The sequence below is a fragment of the Lemur catta genome, chromosome 13, assembly GCF_020740605.2.
Source record: "Lemur catta isolate mLemCat1 chromosome 13, mLemCat1.pri, whole genome shotgun sequence".
Lineage (NCBI taxonomy): Eukaryota > Metazoa > Chordata > Mammalia > Primates > Lemuridae > Lemur > Lemur catta.
Window position 1 is genome coordinate 60,133,983 of NC_059140.1, and position 25,584 is coordinate 60,159,566.

Sequence of the window (25,584 nt, forward strand, 5' to 3'; positions counted from 1 at the left end):
TCATGCTAATCTTTTTACTTATATCATCTAGTTTATCTTTAAAATAATCCTGGGAGGTAGATTTTATTATGTGCGTTTTACGTATGAGAAAATTATAACTCAGAGTTTAAGTCACCAAGAAAAAGTTTCATAGCTAATGAGTGGAAGAATCAGCATTTTGAACCTGTATCTGAATAACTGTAAAAGTACCTGCTTTTAGCCACTACAGTGTGGTTCATCTATGAAAATTAAATTCTGCTGATCTTTACAACTACCCCATACTTTAAGTCAGCTATTATTATCCCTATTTGAGGCCCAGAAAAGTTGAGTAGCTTGGATAAAATAGCATAGCTATTAAGTAGCAATAGTAGGATTTTGTTGTTGTTAGTGTTTTTTTTTTTCTTGCCTAGAAATGTACTAATGAGAAACATTTCCAATACTAGATAAATTAGGTTTTACCAAAATAATTTTAGGTTTATTTAATTTTCTACTTTAATTTTTGTTTCCAGCATAGGCTTTAACAACCAACCTTTTACCACAGGTTTCTCACAAAGCAAAATAAACTGTGAGATATAAGGTGTTTTAAGAGCCTCTGAAAGATAAAAATAAAAGATAACTATGATGGAGCACTTGCTGCATGCTAAGTACTGTTGTAGCACTTGATAGGCATTAACTCATTTAATCCTTGCTATTGCTCCATGAGGAGTTTGTTATTGCTAGCTCTATTTTACAGTGAGGAAGCTGAAGCACAAAGGAGTTAAAAATTGGACAAAGGTTACCCAGTCCTAAATGACAATGTTAGGATTAAAATCTAGCAGTCTAGCTCTGAAATCCCAAATACCTGCCTAATACACTGTATGCACTGCCTTCCCCCAAAATAACTTAGAAGCCTCAGTTTTCAAACTTACAGTATAGTCTGCAGACTAAGACTCCCCTGACCTATATATTGTGTTTTATTTTTTAAATTTATTGAGACTAAGGACTGGTGTTACAAAGGACTGAAGAAAAACATATACAACACTGAAGCAATGATTTATTTTGATAGTTAATGGAATTAAGTGAAAAACTGTAATTTCATATTTGTCCACAAGATGGTGAAATTCTCATTAGGTTTTAATTTCTTGAAGCCCATATAAACTGTTAATTTATAATCTGCATTTGGCACTATTTATTATAAGCACTTTAATTTCTTTTTACAGCCCATCTGCTGGCAAGGCCAAGATTAGAACAGCTCATAGGAGAATCATGATTTTGAATCACCCAGATAAAGGTAGGTAGAATTCCTATTTTTCATCATATGTGGATCACAATATGCTGTGAATTCCTGATTTCAGTTTACTTAAACTCATAAATGATACATAGTTGAGATGGAAGTTTATGTGCCACATGTATTATGATTTTTATCATAAATAAATAAGCCTTTAGGTTGGAGTTCAGTGACACACAGAAGTAATGGATTTATGTTAAAAGCTTTTAAGAACTTAGTTGCTGTGTTTTATAAAAGAGTACCTGAACCTGTTTGATGCTCCTGCCATTCTTATCAAGAAAGAAAACATGAGTTGTGAGCTCTTTGATTGTATAATTTGATTTGGGCCCCATGAATTATATTTATTTAACCCTAAATATAAAAGCACAAGAGTTAGAGGATTTCCTCTAAATCTATGAATGTAATATGTCATAGATGATTCTAAATTTCTTAATTTTATTCTGGAAGGCTCTGAGGCTGAGCCATTTGTTTTTAACTGGCCAGGTTTTTAATGTAAATTTATCTTACAGAAAGACAATTATTATAACTTTAACTACACTACAGCTGCTTGAGAGAGAAAGCCCATATGTTCATTACTGTTTCTGCTTTAAAATAACAGATGGTAGAAAGTTGCACTGTATTTCAGAAGTCAAAGGGGGGGAGGAAAGTGAAGGGTTTCTTGGATTCCTATTTATAGACTTTCAATTTTCTAATTATTTTGAACAAAACTAAAAACAAATTTTGGATTCCTATCTATCCTTACTGACACCAAAATAAGGCATTCTTTTTCAGCTTTCTCACTTAATTACTTACTATAAAAATTCTTTTCACTAGGCATCATCTCTGTTGGTTTTTTATACTTGCTGTTCTTTAGTGTGAATAAACATGAGAATAAACTTTGAAAAGAGATTTTGCTTAAAATTTCTAAACAGCTTCAACAGTTACTGAAAGATCCACTCAACTAATTTACTTTGTATTGTGGGCTTTCAGAGTAATTGACTGAGAAAGAAATGTGTTTAAGTGCCTCCTTGAAGCTCTGTGTCTCCTAAACATCGTGTGTCCCTTCTAGGTCAAGTGAATGCCCTTCTCTGATTGATTGCAGTAGGATCAAGCACTCATGTCTTTCAGATGATTGACAAGTTGTTGATTGTGCCTGCTGGCAAGGAAGCAAGTTCTAAAATGTATCTAAGAATATGATTTTTAGCCACCTTTAGTAAAACAGAAAATGTTGATGTATCTTATGAGCCAGTAGTGTTTGAAGAATTATATGATTTATTCTGAGATGGTATGTTTAGCAGAGGTGGGATTGTTCACTGTAGTGTGCTTTACTCCTGCCTGGCGCTGTGTGAATAGCTGGATGTGAGAGAATGGACCCACGAGCAGGAGGCTGGCATTTTTTCTGGCTTCTGCCTTCCAGCCAGCATTGTGGCCTTGCATACTCCCTTAACTTCTCCAAATGTGAGTTTTATCATCTCCAAAATGAAGGGATTTATTTTTAAAGTCCTCTTTGGTTACATGACTTAATGACCTTTTATACATGTATAATTAATGAAGAGCTTGCACCCTATGATTCTCTTCAAGTCACATTTTTAACTTAAGAAAGATACTCATAATTTTTTTGGATTGTTGTACCATCTAAGAATGTATTGACAACTGTGGACATTTTTTCCATATAATTGCTCATTCACCCAGAACTTAAAGGCATGTGGAGTTTCAGAGAGTTCATAGTCTTCCTAAAACTCGTATACAGATACTCATAGGTAAGAACTCCTGCTCTAGTAGAAGTGTAGTGAATTATGGAATATTGGAACTACTGTGTATGATAGAGTTGGGAGATGATAGTTCATAAATCTGAAAATTATCTTTTGAGAAGGAAGGTTGTTTTGTTTTTAATGGGGAGAAGATAACGGATTTTAAACAAAAATATCTCATTGCCTTTGGAGAGAGAAAGCCAGGAGTACTGGGGGAAGTATGAGAATGGGCAACTCTTAATTTTGCCTCCTCACCATATTTGCTTTGACCAAGTCATTATTGGGTGTTAATAGGTGGTTGCAAATACTTAAATCCCCTACCGAATGCTTCTGAAATTCATGAATATGTTCCCCACTGCATCCCCAAGTAACTTTTCTGTTGGTTTTGCTACCAGCTGGTAGAATAAATTTGGAACTTCAAATGTGTGATCATCTGTAATTTCTTACACATTTCATTATCAGCTTGTGTAAAGAAAGTGACACCAGAAAATTAGGTGTGGGAAATGGCTAAAAATAAATTTTTTTGTAACTAGTTTTAAATGAGCGTTCAAATGTGTTTTGGTAAAAAGTAAAGTTTGCTTTTTTAACTTACTGAGATAAAAAATTAAGGTAGTGAAAAAATCTCAGGTCCTTGATCTAATGCTTTTGAGCTAATATCTTTTAAGTTACTGGTTTTCTTAAATTGTTGAAGAAATAGGTTAGTTGTTACGACATTAGTAGTTTGATATAAATACCCAATTTATAGAGAAGGAGAGAAGACAGACTAGGTAAATTTGAAAAACCATGGACTGCAGAGATTTCAAAGTGTAGTTTACCTATTATTGTTGGGCCATAGTTTGTTGTTACCTGAGTGCAAGAAGTTAAAAACAGAAATCAAAAGCAAACATTTAGAAACCTTGATAACAATTTGACATTGTTGTGTTATCTAAATGTGTGATACTTTGTATTGTGCAAAACTATTGGTCCATGCTAATTAAACATTAAAAGTACTTGTTTGCCATAGTTTGAGAGGCAGTGATCTGGTTAGCGCTGCTTCCTAAATCAGGAGTTTCTGCTACATCCTGGGGAAAATGTCCTGTTAGCTCTCTTTAAAGACTTCTAGTGATGGACAGCTTTCTGTTTTATAAGGCATCTCACTCTCCTGGTAGGCAGCTGTAACTACTAGAAAGTTCTTCCTTACATTTAGATGAAATCTGCCTGCCTGCAGTGACAAAATTCTCAACCTTTTTCCATTTATACCCCTTTCAGTAAACATATAGTTTTCTCACTCTTCTTTAATATAATATAAAGTTTGTATTAAAATTAAATTAAATTTTGGGATTAAAAAGAAGTCAAAGTTACTATACTGTTGAATGGATTTTCCCTAATTACTTTCATCATAGAAGAAACTAATTTTGCCATGAAGTCCTGATAGTAATATATTACAATTTATTACAGTACATTTAAAATATATTAAAATTTTTAAAATGTTTTACAATATATTTTTAATATATTTAAAATACATTAAATTGTAACTTATTACAATTTATTACAGTACATTTTAAAATTTGTAACTATTTAATATTTAGAGAAAGATGTGATTGTCAAGAATCAACATGGATTTACTAAGAAAAAGTGATGCTTAATTAGCTTTATCTCCTTTTTTGATAGATGTACTAGACTATTTGTTTCAGAGGACTCATCTTTCTTTTTCTTTCATTTCAACACTTTAGTTAGATTTAAGGCTTTATATTTGAGTTAATTAATTTTTTGGTAAAGAAATAATTTTGTTTTATCATGCATTGATTTTTTTTTCCCTTGATAGATGGTAAGATCCTTAAAAGTAACGAACATGACTTATTCATCTTTATAACCTATATGCTGACACATAATAAACTCTAAATAAGTTTTTTTGGATTAGTGAATAAATAAGCAAATGGATAAAAAGAAGGCAATAAAATTGGTAGGTAAAACAGAATTGGGAGTGATAATTGATACGTTAAATAATCATATCAAATTTTTAAAAGACTTATTAGATTTATATGAAACAACCTGAAACTGTTCTTTTATTCATTCAAAAATTATTACTCTGAAACAAGATAACTAGATCCCTGTCCTCATGGAAGCATACCTTCTAATGGAGGGGCAGACAGAAGGCAAGTAAACCTATTTCAAGTTGTAATAAGTAGAAAAACAGTATAATGGACTGAGATATAGAATATGGGAGGCAAGTTTATCTAGGGTGACTGGGCAAACCTCTTTGAGGAGACCTAAAGGATAAGAAGGAGGCAGCTATGTGAAAAGTGGTAGGAAAGTACAGGAGCCAACATGTGCAAAGGTGCTGATGGAGGAAGAATTTAGTGTGGTTAAGGACCTGAAAGAAAACTAGTGTGATAGTGTAATTGGCAAGAAGAGAGGTCAGATAAGATGAGGTGGTGCCCAGGTTTTGAAAACTAGCTATGCATTATGATAATGAAATACTGTAGTTTCCGTATAATATTTGAACTTTATTCTAAATGCAAAAGGAAGTTACTGTCAGCTTTTAATCAGTAGAGTGGTGTAATTCTATTTACATTTTAAGAAATCATATTTTTTAGATCCAATCTCTATTTATTTATTTTTATTTTTAAGTATTTTTGTATTGAAGTGTAATATATAGGCAGAAAGGTGCACAATTATAACTATTTTTCTTTATCACTGTGTTGACCTTTTGTACTGATTGTGCAAAAACATTGATGAGTAGAACTGCTGATGTCTTAGCATGAGTCAAGGCAGTGGCACTGATCTTTCTGTATGTGCATTTGGGAAAAATTAATCTTGACCCCCACACATACCATATGCAAAGTTAATTCTTAATGGATTATAACCTGTTAAAAAAAAACTTTAGACAAATTAAATTTAGTAAAGTATGTTTGAGCAAAGAATGATTCATGAATTGGGCAGCACTCAGAACCAGAAGAGGTTCAGAGAGCACCCCACCCCCCCCCCCCACCCAGTAGTGTGAGCCATGCGTTTTTACAGGCCAGACACAGAAGCAAAGTAGGGAAATCATCTGATTAGCTAAAGCTAGGGATCTGCCTTATTAGGGCATGGTACAATGAGGCATTTGCCTTATTTGGGCATGGTAACGATGAGTTGGCTGCCTGTGACTGGCTGAAGCTGGGTTGTTTGTTACATGTCTAAGTTGAGTTTCAGTTTGTTTATGTAATTATAAGTTAGGTTGCATTTGTTAGGTGGGAACTCACAGTATGGAGACAGCCCTGGGCTACTGGCCTCCTGCTTATTTAATTAAACAAACCTAAATGTGAAAGATAAAACAATAAAACTTATATATAAAAAGCATAGACTAGGCAAAGATTTCCTTTAGAGGACATAAAAAGTACTTACCATGTAAAGGGGGAAAATGCCTCTATTTATGAGAAAAATTAACTGGTAATTTTGCTTTTTGGAAAGGTTGATAAATTTTGCTATCCAGATTACTCTGGCCGCCTAAAAAGGATTGGGCAGTGTTCTTTATTTTATCAACATTTGTATAAGATAAGTCTTGTTTCTTTTTTAAATATTTGTAAGAATTCACAAATGAAGCCATCTGGGCTTAGAGACTTCTTTGTGGGAAGATTTAAAATTTCAGGCTTAATTTATTTAAAAGATACGTATCTCTTTCAAATTTTCTATTTCTTCTTATTTTAGTTTTGGTTAGTTTTTTCATAGGAATTTGTTCATTTCACCTAAAGTTTTAGATTTATTGTTATAAAGTTATTCATAATATCTTCCTATTACTTTGTTAATGTTTGTAGTAGCTGCAGTGTTATGCTATTATACTTTTTCATTCTCAATATGGATAATTTATATCATCCTTTATTAATCTCCATTTACAAAGTAATTTTTGCATCATTAATTATTCTGAACTTCCTTTCTTCTGCTATATTTGGGTTTAATTTTGCAGTTCTTTTTCTAATTTTTTGATATGAATATTTAGATCATTGTCTTCAGCTATCATTCAGTTCAAAATACTATAATTTTCGTTATGATTTTGTCTTTGACCTGTGTGTTATTTGACATGTATTGCCTTATTTTCAAACAGTGGAGGATTTCATAGTTATCTCTATAGTACTGATTTCTAGCTTAATTCCATTTGGGAAGAGAATGTACTCTGCTTTTAGTGATCTAGCATATGGTCAGTTTTGGTAAATACTGTGATCACTTATTCTGCAGTTATTGGATACAGTGTTCTAGATATGTGAATAAAGTTTGTTGTTTATATTGGTCAGATATGCTATATCCTTACTGATTTCTTGTATGTTAAGATAGGTATAAAGCCTTTTGTGATTGTGAATTTGTCTATTTCTTTGTTTAGATTTGTCTTTTATTTATTTATTTTTGCTTGTGGTAATGGGATGATTTGGGGGACAAATGATTTAGGATTGTTGTATCTTCCATGTGAATTTCCCCCTTGTTTTGAAATATCCCTTTTAATCTGTAGTAATGCTTTTTGCCATAAAGTCTACCTTATCCAAAATTATTTATAGCTTTAGTTTCTTTTGGTTAGTGTTTACATGGTTTATTTTTTTCTATCTTTTTACTTTCAGCATTTCTTTATTTTTATTATTGAAGTTTGTGTCTTATAAGCAACATGCAGATTTTTTTTCAATAACAATTTTAGACTTCAAGCATTCAGTCCTCTTACATTTAATGTAGCTGCTGATATTTGAGTATATTTTATATTATGTTACTTTTTGTTTTGTATTTAACTCACCTTTGTTCTTTTTTCTGTTTCTTGACTTGTTTGCTTCATTCTTTTTTAAATTTGTACTTTTTTCTTTAGTAACTTGATTGTTAAATATAGTGATCATTCAAAGAATACAACATACTTCCTTGAGTTATTACAATCTGAAATAAAATACCATTTTGGCTACTCCCCGAGTAATACTGGGGCCTTAAAACATTTTTGAGAGTGTCTTTTGCTTTTGATTTTCAGCAGTTCTATTGGATATGAGTTGGTGTCATTTTCTTTGCATTTATCCTGATTGTGGTTTGTAGAGCTTCTTGAATCTATGGGATGATGTCATTTTTTCATCCATTTTAGAAGATTATACTTCATTATTGGTAATCTGTTCAAATATTGCCTCCTATCTTTTTTCCACTCTCCTCTCCTAAAACTCCAAAAGTGTATATTTTCAGCTCCTACTTTTTTCACTGTATCTCATATATCTTTTATGCTCTTGTGTATGTTTCTATCCTTTTTTGTGTAGATATTTTTTCGTAATTTTTTCTAGTTCATTGTCCTTGTATACTGTCTAATCTGCTCTTAAACCTATTAAGTTCTTAATTTCATTTCTAAAATTTCTAGTTGATTCTTTTTTATGGAATCCAATTCTGTGAAGTTCTTCAAAATTTTATGCGTATTTCTCATTGTTTCCTTGTTTTCTTAAATATATTATTCATAGTTATTTCAAATCCCTTTTCTGATACTTCTGATATCTAGCTCTCCTCTGTTTCTATTGTATTTTGCTTTTCAGGCCTTACTTTGGTATGCGAAGTAATTTTTTTTAATGTTATGCATTTTGTATGAAAGCAACAGTTATCAAACTTTTTAGTCTCAGACCCAGACTTTGTTATGTGCATTCTATCAACATTTACAATAATAGAAATTAAAACTGAGAAAGTTTTTAAGATATTTATCTAATTCATTTTAAAATATTAAATTTGTTATATGTTAACATAAGTAACATAATATTTATTAAAATTTATATTTTCCACAACCAAATTTTTAAAAACTTGTCAGTATAGTGACATTGTTTTACATTTTTGCACATGTCCCTAATGTCTGGCTTAATAGAAAACACCCTGATTCTCATATCAGCCTCTGAATTCATTCTCTTGTGATATGTTGTTTTGTTTAAATATTTGAAGAAAATATGACTTTACACAAATGGGTAGTTGGGAAAGGAAAGAGTATTTTATTTGTCTTTTCAGACAGTTGTGGATATTCTTCATTGCTACTAAACCAGAACTCAAAAAGTAGTAGTTTCTTAAAGATTAGTTGCTTTGTGGAATCTGAAACCATACAAATGAACTTTCAGAGTCATTAAAATCCATTGGTCTGTCTTGTACCTTTAATTAATCGTTTTTTACCTCTGCACAATTTTGTAACATCATTCATTGGTAATTTGGAAAATATTGCTTCAATGAGAGTTATAGATTGTCCAAATGTTGATGCATTTCATTATACCAGTATTGGTAAAGATGTTGTTCCCAGATTAGCGGCAGCACCGCCTGGGAACTTATTAGAAATGCAAACTCTTCGGTTCTACTCTAGACCTATCAAATGAGAAGCTGTGGTTGGGGCCCAGCAATTTGTGTTTTACCAAGCCCTCCTGGTGATTCTAATGTACACCAGTGTTTGAGAACCACTGCTCGAAGGGTTCCAGCTGAGTTCCCTGAGTGTTCACTGAGGCACCTGTGCTTGGCAGGTTATGCTCTCTAATCACTGTCTCCTTAGCATTTCAAAACTTCCAAAAACTTGCCTCTGATTTTTAGAAGCTTCCTGCTTTTTTCAGAAGTTTTCTGCTTTGCTTCTTAGCCTTTTGCCTTGTACAAGTTCAGAATATGATTCATATTTAGAGGGAAAAGCCTGCCATATGTCAGGCTCCCTTTTCAAGCCTGCCTTTTTCAGCTGGATTCTAAGCCTTTGAGTCTTCAGTTTCTGTGGTTCCAGCTCATGACAATGCAAGAGGCCCTGCTCCGCTAGCAGCAGCATTCCTGAATCCTTTGGCCATACTTTTAACCTTCTGCTCCACTACAAAAATGAGCAAATACTCTAAGGGAAAAAGCAATTTTAGAATGTCATCTTACCTCTCTACTTCCCTCTCCTTCCAGAATCTCTGGACCTTCAAGTTCTAGTTTCCTTAGCAGTTTCTCTATAACATTAATAAACAGGTAGGTTGCTTTGGTAATTGTTCCATTTTTGTTTTCAATGTTTTCTGGCTTTTTTAGTTGTTTTCAACGTGAGCATTGGTCTCTAACAAGCTACTCCATCATAAACAAAAACAGAAGTAAAGGAGTTACTTTCGAAGCAATATGACAAATGAATTGGCTAGTAGATCATTTAGGAGGCTGGTGCGGTAATTGCAGTGAAAAATAATGGTGTCCTAGTTCAGAATGGAGACAAGAAAGTGAGTTTGAAATGTATTTTGGAAATAGAACCAACAATTATTGCTGACTGATTTGATTTAGGAAATTAAATATTTTTCCTTGATTTCTGAGTCAAAGAATTAGGTAGATAGTAGAGCAATTTACTGAAACGGGGATGATTTAGAAGGGATAGGTGGATTGTAAACAGGTTTGGGAGAAAAAGAATACTGTCTTGACGTTAAATGAAATACTCAGTAGAAAATTCTAGTGGAAATGCAGAGGAGGAACTGAATAAATGAGTCTAGAATTTTGTTTAAGAGACAGGGTCTTGTTCTGTCATCCAGGCTAGAATGCAGTGGCCTGATCCTAGCTTACTATTTAGTATAACCTTGAATCCCTGTGCTCCAGCAATGCTCCTGATTCAGCCTCTCTAGTAACTGGGACTACAGGCATGAGCCACCATGCCTGGCTAATTTTTAAATTTTTTGTAGAGTCTTGGACTCCTGGCCTCAAGCAATCCTCCCACCTTGACCTCCCAAAGCGCTGGAATTACAGGCATGAGCCACTGAACCTGGCCTGCCTTTTACTTTTTTTAATATAGAAACTTGTTGAGTAATTCTTAGCAGGTTTGTGTGTCGATGGAAATGACCAACTAGAGAAATTGATGATTTAGAGGAAATTAAATTCAGATTTAAATTCAGCAGGGATAAATGTTCTTTTAGGTCTCAAAAATAAATTGTATAAATATAGGACAGAGATTTGGCAGTGTTTCACATGAAAAAGAGCAATGGGGGTTTATTTGATCTCAAAGTCTATAAGATTCAACAGTGTAAAAGCTGCTAAAAAGAGATTTATGCAGTCTTAAGCTGCATTAAAGGACACATAGTATCTTTATTAAAAAAACAAATATTATTACAATCTTCTGTACTTGTCATTCATTCATTCAATTAACATTTTTTACCCAACTGTACTGAGCTAGGCAGTTAGATCTTATCTAGAATTTTGTGTCTATTTCTGGATGCCAAATGCTGAAGGACACTGACAAACTTAAGTAGTATTCAGAGGAAACCGAACAGGATCATGATGACTCTAGAAATGATGTCATATGAGCAATCATTCATTCATTCAACAAATATTTATTGAATACTTAATGTAAACTACATAATATACCAGCCACTGAACATTAAAACCAAAAGACCTTGCCTTCATGGATCTTATAGTCCACGGGGATAAACAATAGTAGGTAGGTAATTTGGTAGGTTCAAAATGGCTACAAATTCTTCATAGCTCCTCTCATCCAGAAGGGAAGTCTTTTTTCTGACCCTTTATATTTAAGTTGGCCTTGTAATTTGCTTTGACCAAATTTGCTCAAGAAACATTGCAGCTTCAGCTTTATTGAAATACAAAGAAGTCAGCTGGGATTTTTGGTAAGGATTGCATTGAATCTGCAAATCTGTTTGGGGAGTATTGCCATTTTAACAGTGTTAAGTCTTCTCATTCATGGGAATGGGATGTTTTCCCATTTATTTAGATCTTCCTTAATTTCTTTCAACAATGTTTTATAGTTTACAGGTATAAATTTTACATCTCTTTTATTAAATTTATTCCTATTTTATTCTTTTTAATGCTATTATGAATAGAATTATTTTTATAATTTTATTGTCAGGTTGTTCATTACAAATGTATAGGATGACAATTGATTTTTGTGTATTGATCTTGTATCCTGAAACCTCCCTGAACTCATTTATTAGTTCTAACAGTTTTTAGTGGATTCCTTAGGATTTCCTTATATACAAGGTCATGTCACCTATGAATAGAGATAGTTTTACTTCTTGCTTTCTAATCGGATGATTTTTTTTTTTAACCTAAATGCCCTGGCTTCAACCTCCAGCATATTGTTGATAAAAGTGGTAAAAACAGACATCCTTGTCTTATGTCTTATCTTAAGAAAAAGGATTCAATCTTTCCCCATTCAGTGTGATGTTAGTTGTGGGTTATTTGTAGATGCCGTTTATCAGGTTGAGATACAACATATAAAAACTTAGAGAACTTCCTCCTATTCCTGGTTTGTTGAGTGGTTTTTTTTTTTTCCACAAAAGGGTATTGGATTTTGTTAAATGCTTTTTCTGCATCTGTTCAGACTGTTATGTGAGCTTTGTTTTTCTTTTGATATAATCAATTATGTTAATTAGTTTTGGCCATTAAACCAATCTTGCATCCCTCTGATGTATCCCCACTTAGCCATGGTGTATAATTTTTTTTATATGTTTCTGGATTTAGTTTGCTAATATTTTATTGCATGTTTCTGCATCCATATTCATAAGCGATATTGATCAGTAGTCTTCTTGTGATATTTTTGTCTGGTTTTGGTATGAAGATAATATAGGCCTCCTATAATGAATTAGGAAATGTTCCCTTCTTTATAAACTGAGTGCCTGGCCTTTTTTTTGTGGGTAGTTTTTTGATTACTGATTCAGTCTTTTCACTTGTTATAGATCTGTTCAAGTTATCTATTTCTTCTTGAGTCAGTTTCAGTAGTTTCCGTTTGTCTTGGAATTTGTGCATTTTATCTGAGTTATCTAATTTGTTGACGTACAGTTGTTCATAGTGTTCTTTTATAATCCTTTTTATTTCTCTAAGGTTGATGGTAATGCCCCCTCTTTTATTTCCAATTCTAGTAATTTGTTCTCTTTTTTCTTGGTCACTTGAGCTTAAATGTTCGTTAACTTTGCCAATCTTATGAAAGAACCAGCTTTTGCATTCATTGATTTTTCTCTATTGCTTTTTTGTTCTCTATATCACTAATTTCTGTTCTAATCTTTATTATTTCCTTTCTTCTGCTTGCTTTAGGTTTAATTTGTGCTGATTTCTCACCTGTTTCACTGAGTATAATGTCCTCTAGATCCATCCATGTTGTTGCAAATGGCAGGATTTCCATTTTTTAAAATTGAATAACATTTCATTGTGTATATACATCCACCACAATTTCTTACACATTCACCCTTTGTCAGATATTTCAGTTGTTTCCTTTGCTTTTTTTATCATTATTATTATTTTAAGATAGGGTCTCTCTCTGTCACCCCAAAGCAGTAGGATTACACACATGAGCCACCGTGCCCATCCCAGTTGTTTCCATTTCTTAACTGTTGTGAATAATGCTGCAATGAATATGGGAATGCAGATATCTTTACAAGGTAGTGATTTCATTTCCTTTGGGTATATACCTATACATGTTTATTTTATGCAATTGCCTTTTCAGTTAACAGAAGAAATGAGAAAAACGTGCATTTATAGTGCCCTTTATAATTACCTTTAGCGCTGCTTTTGTGTGTGTGGATTTGAATTACTGTCTGAGATCACTTGCTAAAGTGAGTCTGCTAGCAACAAATTCTTTTGTGTTTGTTTATCTGGGAAAGTTTTTATTTTACCTCCATTTCTGAATGACAGCTTCGCTGAATATGGGATTCTTGGTTGACAGGCTTTTATTTTGTTGTTGTTTGTTTGTTTCCTGTGAGGACTTTGAATATGTTATTCCACTGCCTTCTGGCCACAATTGTTTCTGCTAAGTCAGATGTTATCTTATGGAGGGTTCCTTTGTAAGTGACATGTTGGTGTTTTTCTTGCTGCTTTTAAGATTTTCTCCTTGTCTTTGATATTCAGCATTTTTACTATAATATGTCTATTTTTAGATCTGTTAGTATTTATCCTCCTTGGAGTTTGTCTTGCCTCTTAGATGTATAGGTTATTGTTTTTAAATAAACTTGGAGAAGTTTTCAGCCATTATGTCTTTAAATATTTTTTCTTCCTCTCTCCTCTGGTACTACCATTACACATATACTGGTGTGTTTAGTGATATCCTATATCTCTGAGGTGCTATTCTTTCTTCAGTCTTTTTTCTCTCTGTTGTTTGGCTTGCGCAATCTCAATTGCTCTATTTCCAAGTTCACTAATTCTTTCTTGTGCCAGTTCAAATCTATTCTTGAGCCCCTCTAGTGCTTTTTTTTTAAAATTTTATTCTGTGAACATATTTATAATGGCTACTTTGAAATCTTTTTCTATAAATCTAACATCTGGTCACTCATATCGGTAGTTATCTGTTGCTGCTTTTTCTTATGGACATACTTTCTTGTTCCTTTGTATGCCTTATAATATTTTGTTGGAAACTGGGCATTTTAGGTTATATGTTGTAGCAACTCTGGGTACTGTTTCCATCCCCAGTGGGTCTTACTATTGTTATTTGCTTGTTCATTTGTTTAGTAACTGGTTGAATTATTTTAGTGAAATCTAGCATGCACACACACACACACGCACACACAGTGTTAAGTCTCTAATGCTCTGATGTTGCTCTTCAGGAGGCATAGTTTTGGTTATGCCCTCAGTCACCCTGGGTTGACAGGGGTGCTGATAGGACTTTCTTTCTCCTTCTCTTACTCACACTCAGCTGTTAAACTCCACTAGTTGCTGCCTAATTGTTGATTTGTCTTCATCAATGCCCTGGGACATATATTCCTCTATAAATGAATGCAATCAAATTGTAGCTCCTTTGATGCATTGATTTCTTAGGTCAGTGTTTGATATTTGTCCTGACCCCAGGAGGGCTCCTCCCTACTGTCTTATTCCCTGGTTCTCTCCTGTGAGCTGGCCTACATCTAGACTATATCTTCATTAGATCCATGAATCTCTTCCCAATCAATCAATTGCCTTTCTCCACAACCTCTACTGCCCTTGAGGGAGCCCTCAAGTTTTAAACTTCTCTCAGCTCTATTTCAAAGTAAGTCAGTTCTTCTGGGAAGAGATTAGGAGCTTTTTTATGGTCTGCTTATCCCATAGGCTAAATGTTTGTGCTAGGGCTCTGGAGCTGGGGTGAGAATAAACTATGGCAAGTTTGTCTCTGAGTAAAGCCCCACTCTAGGAGTTGAGTGTTCAGTAGAGGGGGACAGTAGCCTGAGGAATGACTAGATAAAGGGCTATTGTCCTTCTCCCTCCCATTCTCAGGGAGAAGAAAAGAGCCCCCACCTCTCAACTACACTTAGCCTCAGCATCAGGGAGCTGGGGGCAGGATGAGAAATGCTGAGGTCCCGTCCTCTGGCTAGGAGCTAGGGGGGAGAGGAGCCCTGTGTTACTGGCTGCAGCAATATGGAGTGGAGTCTCTGCCTGGCTGAGCTGGGGTGGGGGACGGTGCAGGGGTAAGGAGCAGTTTGGACAGTTTCACTGGGGAGTAGGTCAATGGAGCTCCTCCTGCCAGAAGTTGACCTTCTCTATCTGCCTCCACATGATTTTAACATGTTTTTTTCTTTTAAGAAAGGTGGATTGCCTTTAAGAACCTTTCAAATCAGTAGATGGTAATACTTCTTATACACTTGGGATGTAAACATTCATAAATTATAATGAGAGCTAAGGAATATAGAAAAATCTGTGATAAGATCTGTCAAACAGTGTTATCAGAAAGACCCAAGGATAAGAAGGAGCTTGTATCTTCTTATTCATCGGATTGGTATGCTAATTATTAAACTCACATTATTAATAAATTATGGTTAATTTTGAAACAATTGTTGATTACAGAATATTAGCTTAGTTTCCCTTATGCTTGTTAGGATTTTTTACCCAGACATTTGTTTTTAAAGCGGCCACTCATAACACACTTGTTAACCTGTTTTTCATATCTCTCTAGAAGAGGTTTTACTTGATGCAAGGAAATAATGGAATAATGACTCATCACTTTCTTCCTCCTCATCAAAGACGTCTTGAGTCCCATCTGTGAACTCGGAGCTATGTTAATAACACAGAGTTCTAAGTCATTGTCACTCCTCAAGGAATTATTATCTCATGGTAGATGGACATATACGTTAAAAGATAAATCACAGGGGATTGATTTCAATCTTCTCAGTAAGGAAAAGGACCTGGAAATATAATATATTCTGGTATTCTAGATATGAATGCTTTTTATTGCAAATATCTTCTCTTTGTGGCTTGCTTTTCCATACTTTTAATGGTGTCCAGTCATGAACAGAAACAGAAATTCTTAATTTTAACATAGTCCAGTTCATCAAAATTTTCCTTTATAGTAAATGCTTTTTTTGTTGTTTTGCTTAAGAAATTTTTGGCTATTTCAAGGCAGATCGTAGAAAAATCTGTGATAACATCTGTCAAGCAGTATCAGAAAGACCCAAGACCCTTGTATCTTAAGATATATGAAAATCTCAAGGTCATGAAGATAATTTCTGGAATCTTATGTCTTATGTGATTATATCTGTAATAACCTGGAACTGACTTTTATATGTGGTGTCAGATAGAGATAAAGTTTCAATTATTTTTATATAGATATCCAGATAGTCCAGCACTATTTATTGAAAAGGACATTCTTTCCTCAATGATCTGCATTGTTATAAATCAAATAAACAGATATTTATAGAAATGTTTCTATATTTTCTCTTCTTCCATTGGTTAATTGCCTTATGCTTGTGCCAGTACCACATTGTATTAATTTGTGTAGCTTCATAGAAAGTCTTTTATTTCTAATAGTTTAAATCCTTTAAATTTTTTGTTATTTAAGATTTTGTTGGCTATGTTTGGCCCTTTACATTTTAATCTTGTCACTTAGCATGTGCAAATACACATGCACACAATGTATACATTCATACACAAATATCTTGGGGTTATAATTGGAATTGCTGTGAATTTTTAGATCTATTTGGCAAGAATTGACATATTTATAATATTGAATTTTCCAATCCATAAACAAGATATACTCTTCCATTTAGATATGCAGTTTAAGTTTATTTCAGTAAGCTTTTGAAGTTTTCTGGGTTGTAGTCATATACATAATTTATTAAATTAATTCCTAGATATTGATTTTTTAAATGTTATAAATTTTCTTGTTTTTAAAGTTGTTATTGTATAGCTATTTATTGCTAGGATGTAAAATATTTTTAATATATTTATATTATATCTAGCACATTGGTAAATTTATTTATTAATTCTATAATTTTTGTCTTTAGTTTCATTTGAATTTTCTGCAGAGTCATGTGTTTTATGATGAATAACAGTTTTTTCCAGTCCTTATTTCTTTTGTAGAAAGAGGAAGGGAACACATCACAATGGCTAGAATCTCTGATATAGTGGATTTTTTGTTTTTATTTTTGAGACAGGGTCTCACTGTGTCACCTGGGCTAGAGTGCAGTGGTGTCATCATAGTTCGCTGCAGCTTCAAACTCCTGGGCTCAAGTGACTTTCCTGCCTCAGCCTCCTGAGAAGCTAGGACTGCAGGCACACGCCACTATGCCTGGCTAATTTTTCTTTAAATAAATTTATTTTATTAATATGGGAAAGGTTTTTTTTTATTTTATTCAGAATATTTGGGGAGTACAGCTGTTTGGGTTACATGGATTGCTTTTGTATTGCTTGAGGCAAAATTATAAGTGTGCCCATATTCCAGGTAGTGTACACTGTACCCATTGGGTAATGATTTCACCCATCGCCTTTCCCCTCTTCCCCCATTTGATTCCTGTTGAATTTTACTTCCTATTGTGTACATGAGTGCTGTTCGGTTAGTTCCAATTTAATAGTGAGTACATGTGGTTTATTTTTCCATTCTTATGATAGTCACTTAGAAGAATGGTCTCCAGTTCCATCTAGATTGTTACAAAAGGTATTAATTCATTTTCTTAATGGCTGAGTAATACTCTATGGTATACATATATCAAATTTTATTAATCCACTCATGAATTGATGGGCACTTGGGTTGATTCCACATCTTTGCAATTGTGAATTGTGCTGCAGTAAACATTCCAGTGCAAGCGTCTTTCTATTTTTTGTAGAGACAGGGTCTCACTCTTGCTCAGGCTGGTCTCTCAGAGTGGTTAGGATTACAGGCATAGCCACTGCACCCAGCTCAATATAGTGTTAAATAGAAGCAGTGTCGGTAGATATCTTTCTCTTGCTGTTGATCTCAGAGCCAAAGTTTTCAACATTTTACTACTAAGTATGATGTTTGCTGTATTTTTTGATGATTTCTGTCACATCAAAGAACTTTCCTTCTATTCTTAGTTTACTGAAAGTTTTTAATATGAATCTATATTGAATTTTCTGTATCTGTTGGCATGATTATACGATATTTTTTATTCTGTTAATGTGGTGAATAGCATTGATTAATTTTTGAATGTTTAAACCAGTCTTGTATTTCTTATATAAGACTAACTTTGTCATGATATTAGTCTGATTTGGTAAGTGAATATTTTGTTTGTTTTTGCATCTGTGCTTATGAGAGATATAAGTCTGTGGTTTCCTTTCTTGTAACATCTTTATCAGGGTTTGTTAGCCTTATGAAAAGAGTTGGACTCTGTTTTCTTCTTCTTCTATTTTTTTGGGGGGGTAATAGGGGGAAATTCACCAGTAAAATCCCGGCTGGGATTTTTATTTGTGGGAAGGTGTTTTTTTTTTTTTTTTTGAGCTAGTCAAGTGTAGTCGTAAGAAGGGGGAAAAGTAGTAGAAGTTCAATCTGTAACTGACTGTGAACAATCAAGTGAGATAACTTACTACCTTCAGACCAGCCTGTGGAAAGGTTTTTAATTACAGATCCAGCTTCTCAAATAGATATTCTTTTCAAATCTTTAAAAATCTTTTAAAATTGATTTTCTATTTTTTCTTGTATCAATTTTGATAGGTTGTGTTTTTCCTAGAATTTATCTTTCATTTAAATTTTTAAATGCTTTGCCATGCAGTTAATTAGGTTTTTTTAGAGAACTGACCTTTCACTTTGTTGATTTCCTTTCTTGATGGCTAATTTTTATTGTGATATCTTCCTTGATGCATGAGTTGTTTAGAAGTATATTGATTGATTTTCAAACATTGGGATCCCCTAGATGTGTTTGTTACTGATTCCTAGCTTAATTCTACTATAGTCAGTTAACATACTCTATATCAGTACTCTGTATCACCACTCAAACTCTCTGTGATGGAGGACTTTTTTGTCCCCCTCAATCTCTGGTGGACTGGCAGCTTTTGTAAAATACAATAAAAATGAAATTACTAGAAAATTGAAATAAAAGAATATATGTAATGTCTAAGCCCCAATTTATTAGATTCTACAGGAATATACTGTTATATCAAACAGCTATATTATTTTCTAAACACTTATTCTTTTTTTTTTCTTTCCTTTGAGATAGAGTCTAGTTCTGTCACCCAAGATGGAGTGCCATGGCTTCATCATAGCTCAGTGCAACCTCAAATTCCTGGGCTTAAGCGACCCTCCTAGGTCAGCCTCCTGAGTAGCTGGGACTACAGGTGCACATCACCACACCCAGCTAATTTTTCTATTTTTTGTAGAGACAGGGTCTCACTCTTGCTCAGGCTGAACTCAAACTCTTGGCATCCAGAGCATTCTCCCTCCCATCCCCCCACCCCCGCTCCCGCCTCAGCCTCTCAGAGTGCTAGGGTTATAGGTATAAGCCACTGCACTGGGCCTAAATACTTATTCTTAGTTTCTAAACCTACCTGATTGTTATAACAGTAAACCAGTATTTACTGTTGTAAACCAACATTAGTCCATTGAACAGACTCAAGTGGTACTGTTCACTGTGATTTTAATCTTTGAAATTTGTTGAGATTTGCTTTATAGCTTAGCATGTGATGAATTTCAGTAAATGTTACTTATACAGTTTAAAAGAAGGTATAATCTGTACTGGTAGGGTGGAGTGTTGTATGTATGTCAGTTCAATCAAGTTTGTTCATCATGTTATTTGGCTTTTTAATGTTCTTTCTCTGTCTACTTGTTTTATGGATTACTGAGAGAGGTATCTTCAAATTTACAATTGCTTTGTGTTGCTTGTAGACTGACCCTTGTAACACTATGAAATCTCCCACTATATCTCTATTTTTGTATTTTCCCTTAAAGTGTATTTCACCTGATAATTAGTATACCAATGCCAGCTTTATTTTTGTTAGTATATATCTTTTTCTATTCTTTAAAAAGAACCTGTTATAACTAGCATGTAAAAACTTGCTGTTTTTTATTAATCAACTATATTGAGATATAATATACATAGAATAAAATGAACCCATTTAAATGCACAGTTTGATGAGTTTTGGCAAATGCATACATACCTGTAACCACTAACGAAATCAAGGCACTGACCATTTCCACCAGCTCCAAAGTTCCTTGGTTCTTCTTTCTACCTGTGTAGATTAGATATGTCTTTTCTAGAGTTTCATATAAGTGGAATTTTATAGTATATACAATTTTGATTTTGGCTTCTTTGAAGGGAAAAAGTGATGCGGAATGTTGGGCTTATGACAATGCATTTCCCTTATCTCCAGGATCTTGGCCGTGGAGACCTGGCTGACTTGGCAGCCCTCCGGTGCTTTTATACTGATGTGTTTATATTTCATTCAGCTCTTCCAGTTGGATGTCAGTGGGAGGATTGGGCTTAAATATGATAGTTTATAATAGCCAGAAGCAGAAGAGCTCCGGCAATATTTAGTGGAAGTACAAAGGTACAGAGATATCAAGGGTGATGGTGAGTGTTCTCATTAAATGGAATCCAGGGAATTCCCTCTCGAAAACTGAGAAGGATTGAAAAATTCAAGGGCATGTTATTTCCATTAAATCTAGGATAGGTATTCTATATTGTATTATCAGTCAGGATTCAGTGTCAGAAACTACATATTTTGGGCAAGAGAGCAGTTAGTACAGCTTGCAAATTGTTGGAAGCTGTGAAGGAGCAAGTTCTACACTTGGCTTATAAATGACTCCCTAAGCAATTATAGAGCTGCTCTGTCAGGAAAGCTACTGCCTCATAGGCTGCCACTAGAATGGGGCGAGGAACACAGTTGCGGCCACCACTACACTATGCTTTTGCTTGCTAACAGCAATGATGAAGAGGCCCAGCAAGAAAGCCCTTGCCTCACTTAAGCCTCCCAAGTCTCACAAGAATGCCTCTTATTGATGGAACCTAATTTGAGTCAGACACTACTTGAAAGGAATATAGAAATTATAGTTTTTTGACTGAGGAACTTTTCTAAGTATTAGGAGATAGAATAGGGGTCACAAGAACCAATCCAAAGTTTCTACCATGCATGTAGATTAAAAGCTCAGTGTCCCCCTATCTTAAAGACAGTGAGTGGTAGAGAATTCAATGTTATTATGAATAAACAATAAACTCATTTTTTTCTTCTGACATTGCCATCAACAAATATAATGTTTAAGAAGATTTTCAATCATCTGTGCTTTTGATTTTTTCCAACCGCTAAACGAGCATATTATGGCCTATAATTTAAATATTCAGAATGCATATCAATCAATTAAACGTTATGTTTAAGTTCAGTTAATATTTCTTGAGGGTGTAGAAGATGCCTGACATCATTTGCTAACCTAAAAATTTAAACAGCTTACCAAGATCGACAGTGCACATTTCCTGGTTCTTAGATCATTTTCAGAGATAATCATGAAATCAGCTTATTTCATAACTAAGTGCATAAAACTTTCATCAACTTTCTTTGTACCTCTTATTGTATATTCAAGGACACTCTATGGTGATATATTCCATAAATGTTTATAGCAGTTCAGGTCTTGATAAGAAAATGTCAGTAGTATCCTCAAGGGCAAAAAGCCAAATGTAGCTTCCTCCAGCTACTTCCTCCCTTTCTACTACAGCACCATGTTTGTTGAGCTATTTTCCCTACTTTCTTCTTGCTTCATAAGATGGGTGGTATGATATCAATAAAAGGCCTGAACAGAGTCAGGACAGTTTATACCAATACTAGCTAGATGCTTTTTGGTTTATTATAAGCTACTGAGGCCTTATGATGTTTTCAACAGCTATTGATGGTTTGCACTTAAGGGGAGAGTACAAAATAAAAACAAACACAAAGAGACTGGTGAACTGTTAATATGATTGTTAGCCCGAGTGTTAAGCAATGACAATATTCAGGACTAGAAGTTAGAAAGTGTGTGATGTTTAAATAGTTTTAATGTGACAGTTTGGGGGTAGTATTTTTGTATGTCAGGCTCTGTTTATGATTTATAATGATTCTGCATTTGAAATTCACTTCAATTTCCTCTTGCTGTTTGCATTAGAAAGAATTCATTGCAAAGAACTCTAAAAAAGAACTGATTTAATTTTATTTTAGGGTACTGTGCATCCAGGACTACACTCTGGAAAGTATTCTAATAGGATCATTTCAGAGAACAGGGAGAATTTTCTTTAACATTATTTTTCTTATCACTCATTTATTAGTATTATTTCATTCATCTGTATTAGTAAATATGATGTTTGGCATGTGAGTAATACGTAGTTGCCTTTTTTTAACATGCATTTTATTTTTGTGAAATCATAAGACTTTGTGAACTAAAATAAAATCTTAAGCTCCCCCCATACCTGACTGAATGGACCCCCTCTTGGCCAAGGGGATACCCTAAAACTGAGTTGCTGGCCATGAGAAGGCAGGTCAGACATGCCTCATCATGCTTCCCTCCCTTTGTGGAGATACCCTTTGTAACTCATTAACAGGCCCGAGACTAAGCAAGACAAAGCTTAAACCACACCTGCAGGTCCTTGATTTACATAACCAATCACTTGAGTCTGGGTATATGGCTCTTGCTTGGTGGCTTTTCTCTGATTAACAGACTTCCTTATCTTAAAACATTCCAAGCCTTTAGACAAAGCTTCATTTCTTTACCCAATTACAAATCAAAGAGTCTTTAAACTCATCTATAAATAACCCTCCTCCCCTTGAGATGTCCCACCTTGTTGGGCCAAACCAATGTATAGCTTCCATTCATTGATTTACAACTTTACATGTAATTTCTGTCTCCCTGAAATGTATAAAACCAAACTGTAACCCAACCTTGAGTCCACTTGCTCAAGGCCTCTTGGGCATTGCTCAGGGCCATGTCCTCAAACTTGGCTCAGAATAAACCTCTTTAAATTATTTTACAGAGTTCTGGCCTCTTTTCTGTTGACAACTTAATAACATTTTAAAAGACTCCTTGGATGACCCCTTGGATTGATTTACCTCCTTCAGAAAGATATCCTTTCTCACAGATGAATAGTCTTCTTTTTTAAAAAGTCATGGGGAAAGACTGTTATGTTTTTTACATAACCATTCACTTAATTTCAGAAAATTCTCTGGTCAAATGTTCGAATGGTCTGGGTCTGATCAATAATATGCTTAAATGTTGTTCAAATTATTCCTGATTATAACTTTCTTTGGTTATTTTTCTCAGAGATTATTTTTATTGTTAGATATATGTAGTACCTCACTAAACAAGTTTAATTTATGCTGTTTTGATTTCTAGTCAGCTTATAAGATAATTTGCCAGAAGATGAATGTGTGGGAAAATATCAGAGAATTATAATTGAGTGTTTTTCTATATTGGGGACTTTAAAATATGGCAATGATGAGTGTGTTTTAATCCACTTATTTTTCTTTGTCCTCTCAGGTGGATCTCCTTACTTAGCAACTAAAATAAATGAAGCAAAAGACTTGCTAGAAGCAACCACCAAACATTGATCAATGCTCAAAGACCATGCTGAATGAAAAAAGGGAGAGGGACTTTTAAAAAAAAAACAAAACAGTCCCACAAATTAATCTGAAACACAGTCTTCTTAATTTTCATACATATATTGACCACAATCATCTTCCACCATTAAGCTATGTAACAATAAAAGAGTAATAGTCTTGGTTTTTGTTCTCTTTTTAAAAGAACCCCTTAAAATTCTGTAAGTAATCTTTTTCTTCATTTTTTTTCCTCTGTGATAGTCATACTTTTTAAAATTTTTGTTAAGCTAGTCCTAAATACCCCCCACAACACACAAGCATGCAAACAAGCATTACTATCAGGAATGCGATTGGGATTCAGGAGCAATGAGTGGAAATTTTCTTACTGCTTATATTTGCACCCTCATTGTCCCTTGTTTCCTTAGAGGAATTTGGGACTCTGCCTATGTAAGTGCTGTCATGGATCCCACCCAAAGGAACTTAAATGTAGAGGAAGGATAAATCACATAAATAATGAATACTGTTAGAGAAGTTCAAATGATATGTTAAAGAAGTTCAGAAGAAGAAAAGAATATTTTAAACTGAATGCACGTGAGGGGGTGCTGAGTGGAATAAGTGGCATAGAGCTAGGTTTTACAAAATTAAACAGAGATGCTATATGATTGGGCAGTGTTTCCCCTGAGATCAGAATTAGCAGAAATAGACATATCAATTAGTGTGATTGGAGTGCAGGGTTTCTCAAAAGCAAGGGTTGGACAGAGTGGTCATGAAAGGCCAGCCCTGTGACTTACAGTGCATTAAATTAATTTCTCAAATCACAGTCCCCGAGCAACACTTTATTATTCCAAAGGTGAGGAAACTGATTCAGATACAGAGTACCAGCATTATTTCCCAATACTCCTTTACAAATCCTGGATTCGTTCTAGGCAAACTGAACTACTGTATTTCATCTACCTTAAAATACTTTTTAAATATCCTGTATGCATCTTTCGAGTTCTGACATTCTGTAGTTTAGGAGTTTTTGACGTTAACACTATTGACATATTGGACCAAATAATTCTTTTTGATGGGGAGCTCTCCTGTGCATTGTAGATGATTAGCAACAGCCCAGGCTGTTTGTTTCCTGCTAAAGGCCAGTAGCTCCTCCTTAGCTGTGATGACCAAAAACGTTTCCAGACATTGCCAAATGTTCTCTGGAGGACAGAACTGTCCACAGTTGAGAGCCCCTGCTATAGGTGTTTAATTAATATTTTTTCTTTTGGTACATAAAATAATGGTGTGACTTTAAATTGATCGAAGATTAGAGACAATAAAATATGGTTCTTGCTTTAAAGTCTCCATGCATGTCTTAATTTTGTGCTGCTTTAGTGTTTCTCATTTTTCTGCTCACTGTTATTTTTGTACAAAGAATGCTGCCCTAATCCCTAGATCTCCACGTGCCCAAACTCTAGGCATAGTTGAAGGCCAAGCTAAAATATATCTCTCTTTTTCTGATGCTTCTTAGTAAAAGTAATATGAATTTTCAGCTCTCTGAGACTTGGGACTGTAACTGTCTTGTTCACTGCTACATTGGTACCCCGTAGATATTTGTTGAATGAATTAATTGCCATAGTACTTTATTCCTCAGTTATGGAACCTGTAGTTTGGTACCTTGTTAAACAACTCTGTGTAACGTATCTTATTTCTCCTACTAAAGTACAAGAACCTTTAAAGCAAGAATCTTTGTAAAGGAGCACTTGTACTTAGTAGGCATCATAAGTTTTAAGTACTAAGAAAATGTTGCCATTTTATGAATACTATACATCAGAAAGGTTACCATGCATTTGGAAAGTTATGCTAAGCATTGTCAGGGCATCTTCAGAACACATCTTTTAATTGATGTCACATTTTCATAATCCATACTGCGTTTGTGAGAATTCAAGTCACTCCAGCATTAGCTTGGAATCTCCTTCATTCCCATTTTCTTTCCATGTGCCTTGGAGTCAGATCTGGTTTTGA

At 34.2% G+C, this 25,584-nt stretch overlaps 1 protein-coding gene across 1 annotated transcript in view; it reads left to right on the top strand.

Moving 5' to 3' along the window:
* DNAJC15 (DnaJ heat shock protein family (Hsp40) member C15) overlaps positions 1 to 24,919 on the top strand; it is a 63,329-nt gene extending 38,410 nt beyond the window's left edge. The window contains exons 5-6 of the mRNA XM_045566637.1: positions 1,179 to 1,249; positions 23,528 to 24,919. Coding sequence (XP_045422593.1) covers positions 1,179 to 1,249; positions 23,528 to 23,598 — 142 coding nt within the window. The 3' untranslated portion in view covers positions 23,599 to 24,919. The remainder of the gene's footprint in view (positions 1 to 1,178; positions 1,250 to 23,527) is intronic.
* Positions 24,920 to 25,584: the final 665 nt, after the last annotated feature.